At 42.1% G+C, this 4,966-nt stretch overlaps 1 protein-coding gene across 1 annotated transcript in view; it reads right to left on the bottom strand.

The window, feature by feature from the left end:
- Positions 1 to 3,921: 3,921 nt before the first annotated feature.
- LOC127677764 (disks large homolog 5-like) overlaps positions 3,922 to 4,966 on the bottom strand; it is a 5,549-nt gene continuing 4,504 nt past the window's right edge. The window contains exons 4-5 of the mRNA XM_052172776.1: positions 4,763 to 4,946; positions 3,922 to 4,065 (exon numbers count right to left, since the gene is read on the bottom strand). Of these exons, the coding sequence (XP_052028736.1) occupies positions 3,922 to 4,065; positions 4,763 to 4,946 (328 nt within the window). The remainder of the gene's footprint in view (positions 4,066 to 4,762; positions 4,947 to 4,966) is intronic.

The raw sequence follows: 4,966 nt of genomic DNA, 5'->3' as shown, positions 1-4,966 counted from the left end.
CCTTCTCCTTCTCCTTCTCCTTCTCCTTCTCCTTCTCCTTCTCCTTCTCCTTCTCCTTCTCCTTCTTTCTCCTTCTCCTTCTCCTTCTCCTTCTCCTTCTCCTTCTCCTCCTCCTCCTTCTCCTCCTCCTCCTCCTTCCTCCTCCTCCTCATCCTCCTCCTCCTCATCCTCCTCCTCCTCTTCCTCCTTCTCCTTCTTCTTCTTTTTTGGTTTTTTGGAGACACGTTTTCTCTGTATAGCCCTGGCTGTCCTGGAACTCACTCTGTAGACCAGGCTGGCCTTGAACTCAGAAATCCACCTGCCTCTGCCTCCCAAAGTGCTGGGATTACAGGTGTGTGCCACCACCAGCTGTCCCCAGTCTTGGCTTATTGGTGGGCCCCAGCCACTCACCATTCAGGAGCAGCCCTGGGCTCTGCACACCATCCTCACCATTGCCTTCACACAACATGCTCTGCTCACAGAGTGTCTGGCAAGCTGCTTTCTGTCACTGTGCACACAAAGCCAGTTGGCACCATTCTAGCCCTGGTCCATGAGTGTGCAGAAGGCCATCCTGCCTGCTTCATAAGTCATCATAAGCAGAGGGGATGTGGCCAGGTTAGTACGAGGGACCAGCAACCTTTGGGTATTTCGGGTTCACACACAGGGAGCAGCCCTCACCAGGTGCCCCTTGTATCTGTCAGTGCTGAGACTCCAAACAGACACAATCTGTCCAGCTGCTGCTGGGCCACTGTGACCTAGTTGAGTGTGGGGTTGCCAGGGAGAGCACTGTCCTCTGATAGCCTGCACATATGTACCAATCTCTGAAAGCCGGCAGCATGTGAGTAGCAAGATGTGAACCGCAGCTGAGCAGAACGCAGGTGAATGGGCAGAGGCCACCACCCCTGGAGCTGAGACTGACTGGGTCCTCTCTGGCAGGACACCCCACTCTGTGATCTGTGAAGTGGTGCAATAGGAAGACAAGGTCTTTTACATGTTTCTACATGTAGATTGTAGTCAGGTTTTCTCCCAGACCTTAGGATTTTGTATTATTATTATTTTAATTTTATTTTAATTTCACTGTTACCCTTCACTATTGTCCTTTTTGTTGCAGTGTTGGAAAAGCAGAAGTTATTTGTGCCTCATCTATTACTACAAAAAATTAAATAAATGTGGCAATAAATGTCCTAAAATAAAAAAATGAAAAATAAAAAAAAAAAAGAAAAAAATTAAAAGAAAGAAAAGCTAGTCTTTATGTTACATACAAATTGATGCAACAATTGATGCTCTCTGGTAAATAAAGATAAATGTGACGTATCACTTACCTCTAGTGGCCACGCTGTGTCAACTACACCATTTGAGGCTGCCCTGAACCTCAGCTCTGATCCCAGACACTGTAAACAGTTAAGCAAGCCTGGAATGGGGTGAGTCTGTTCTTCCTGCTTTAGGAGCCAATCAGAGGTTACCAACGAGAGCCAATGAGAGACTGTCAAGCAGATGCTAGTGCTTAGACACTATCCTTTCTCCTTTGTTTCATCTTGAGGAAAGAATGTGATCTGAGTGGTGAATTGCTTTGGAATTTATTGAAACTTCCTTTGTCTCCGTTCTGTGGTCACTTGATGAATGTACTATTTTCTTTTTTGTATTCGTGTGTGAAACTTTCCATCTAACAAGGCAAGTTTAAATATTAATTTGGTTGCTCCACCTTCTCATAAGCTTCCTTTATTCCTGACATCGTTTTTTCTGACACAGACAACATAGACTTGTCCTCTTTAACTTTGATTCATTTCTTCTTACTGTGCTGACATTTTTGCCCCTGTATTTACAGTGACTGCCACTGCCTTCAGATCTTGTTTATCAGCTACCAATTTCCCTTTTATCGATTGTTTCAGGAAATAATTTATTTGGTCTGTGTCTCTTTGTTTTTGTCTCATATGCATGCGTGCACACACATGTGAAGACAGAGTCCATGTTGGGCTCCCTCTATAACACCCACTTTCCCTTTAGACACAGGGTCCCACTTTGGAGCTATTGCCTGCCATTTTAGCTAGAATGGCTGGCCAGCGAGCCCTTGGCATCCACAGTGTCTTTTTCCCCTTGGAGATGTCATCATCATGGGTGTCATGTTAAATCCATGCCTGTTTTAAAAACTATTCTGCCTTCTCTTGTCTGAAACTGTATCTCAATAATTTTGCTGCTTCCTATTTGTTCTTTAGCAAACAGGATACATAGCATTGTGTTACTATTGGGTTTAACATTCATGTTGCTTCATGCATCTCTGGTGGATTGCCTTTAGCTAGTGTGTGTGAGTGTGTGTGTGTGTGTGTGTTGAGTGAGTGTATGTGTGTCCCTGTGAGCATTTGCCACATGTGTTCAGTTGTACATGGAGTTCAGAGGAGGGCATCAGCCTCCTCAGAGCTGGACTTCATTGTGTGCCAGTCATGTGTGTGCTAGGAATTGAACTCAGGTCCTCTTTATTTGATGGGTCCCAGGTAAAGGTTTTTAGAACATTATAAAGTTAACAAACATCATACAGAGCACAACAGGATGAGATCACCATGACCTTGCTCTGAGTCAAGTTACTTTTTCTGTGTTAATTATTGGATATTACAGCAACAATCTGAAATAAGGGGCAGACATGGAACAAAATGGCTGTAGCTATACTGGTGGGTACAGGCCTCAGCATTAGAAAACCCAGGTCTCTTTCAGTGACTAGTGCTCTCCTAAGAGTCCTAGGAGGTGCAAGTGATATTTTTCCAGATTCATTCTTAAGATACTTGAAAATCTTGTCCTATAGGTCTTTCATTGCTTGCTTAGACTTATACCAAGATACATTTTTATTAATCCTGGGTATTGTAAGATGTGGCTTTCCTAATTCTTTTCAGCTTTTTATCATTTCAATAAAGACAGCTTCTTACTTTTTTAAGTTCATTGTGTATCTAGAGAATTTCCTGTAGGTGTTTATCAGCTGTAGTTCTATGGGATATCTTTAGGAATCACTTATGAATACTATCATATTATGTGCAAATAGCAGTTCCAATAAATAATAAAAATGAATCTAAACAGCAAAAACAAAAACACAGAAAATGTCTGGTCAGTGATAAAATGTCTGGTCATGTACCATAAGTGAATTCTGGGCAAGTGTATTCAAAGGCCATTATCTCTAGTCTTTTATCATCACTGATTCTCTCTTGCAACAAAAGCCAAGGCTCATGGCTCTGTGATTCCTCGTTCTTTATGTACTCCTTTGTGAATGTGGTAATTTTCCCAGCAGCTGTACATCAAATGATAGTATGTTACACAGTAACAGATACACAGGGCCAATAAGAAATGTGTGCAATAGAGTGCTATATTCTAGTAATAGGAGAATATATGACAACATGGATAAGGTATCACACATCATAAAGTGTTTATCCATGGGAAAGCCACATTATCCATAAAAAGACCATTGTCTTGTATACCTTGATGGGCTTTGAATTCAATCTGTAGCCCAGATGTCCTGGAGCTTACAGAGATCCACTTCTGGTTGTGAGGTCTATGTCTACAGGATAGGATAAAAAACTTGAATAAGGAACATGGTTTCAAAAGTTATGAGTTTCTAATAATTTTGTATTCATCAGAAATACATTAGATAAAGGGTTTGAAATGAAAATTACTATAAACAGTGAAAAGCATAACAAAAATTAAAAGCAATAAAAATAATTTATAATATTAATAATATCCATATAATAACATTAATTTATAACATAACAAATATCAAAGCAACAAAAAGCAAAACATCAACCAAAACTCTAACAGCCTATTTCTTCTCTTGGATACAGACTGGCAGGTCAGTCACCTCAGTTCTCTCCCAAAGGGTGGTGTCAGCACAGGAAGTGAATAAAATACAGAATTGCCTGGCTCCCTGGCTAGGGAGTTAGGGCCTATTCTCCCTGAAGAACTGAATTATGTGTAAGAAGATTCCTCCAATTTATTTTGTGGCTGTTGGAGTTGGAGATCAGCAGTGTCTTCCTGAAGTGGCAACTCATTCTCCAGGAGGCCCTCTTCCTGGGCTGTGGAAATTTCAGCTCTTGCTACACTCTCTGCATCCTAGAAGAGGAAGGCAGTTATTAAGACAGAGGCTTGTTGGGAACCTAAATGTCAGCTGTCAGGCTGCTGCCTCTCAACATCTCAACAGGAATGTTATCGTTGATCTTTTAACTGACACCATTGCTGTTATTAGTGCAGGCACAGCAAAACATCCAGCACCATTCACCAAATACATGGGCCTGAGAGCTGTTACTCAGACTTCTATCAGGGCATAACAAGAAATGGGCAATGAGAAGAGACCTCACTGGTTTACAGGAAGAAGGGAAAATGCACAGATCAAAGACAAGGAGAAGAACATGTTTCCTACTATCATTTGGATTTTAACCAGGCAAGATGTTTCCAACTGGGGAAGTCACATGACCCATGCATGACCTCTGTCACAGGACATAGAACTTGCTTAAAGCTCTGCAAAGCAGCCCAGCTAACATGACCCTGTGTAGGAATGTGGTGTGTTATTGATCGATCACCGTTACTAGTCTTCAGATTAAAGAGGAGTAGTAAGGTATACTTGCCAATACATCAGCTTATCACAAGACTAACAACCCCGAATCCTTGTGCAGAGACCATGCAATGAACAACTGCATTCTCTGAGGTGGGTGGGAGTGTGGATTAGAAAGGTGCTAGGTGAAAGCAAAGATGGATGCAATGGGAAAATGTTATCAGTCAGTATAAGCCAGGCTGACCTGCTTGTACCTACCTGATGTTGTTGGCCCTGGAGGATGCTGGGCTTCTCCTGTTCATCTTTATCAATCAGGTTCAAGTCAACCAGGTACTGCTGAATGATGGTCCAATCAGCATGTACTTCCTTGTTCTCCTGCTTCAGTGTCACCAACCTCTTATTCATAAGGTTCTTCTGCATCAGGAGCCGGCTGTGTAGGTTGCTAGAAACACAATCTTCATG

This window comes from Apodemus sylvaticus, chromosome 2 (assembly GCF_947179515.1).
Source record: "Apodemus sylvaticus chromosome 2, mApoSyl1.1, whole genome shotgun sequence".
NCBI classification, from domain to species: Eukaryota; Metazoa; Chordata; class Mammalia; order Rodentia; family Muridae; genus Apodemus; species Apodemus sylvaticus.
The sequence above is the reverse complement of the archived record's forward strand: the minus strand, read 5'-3'. Positions and strand labels throughout refer to the sequence as shown.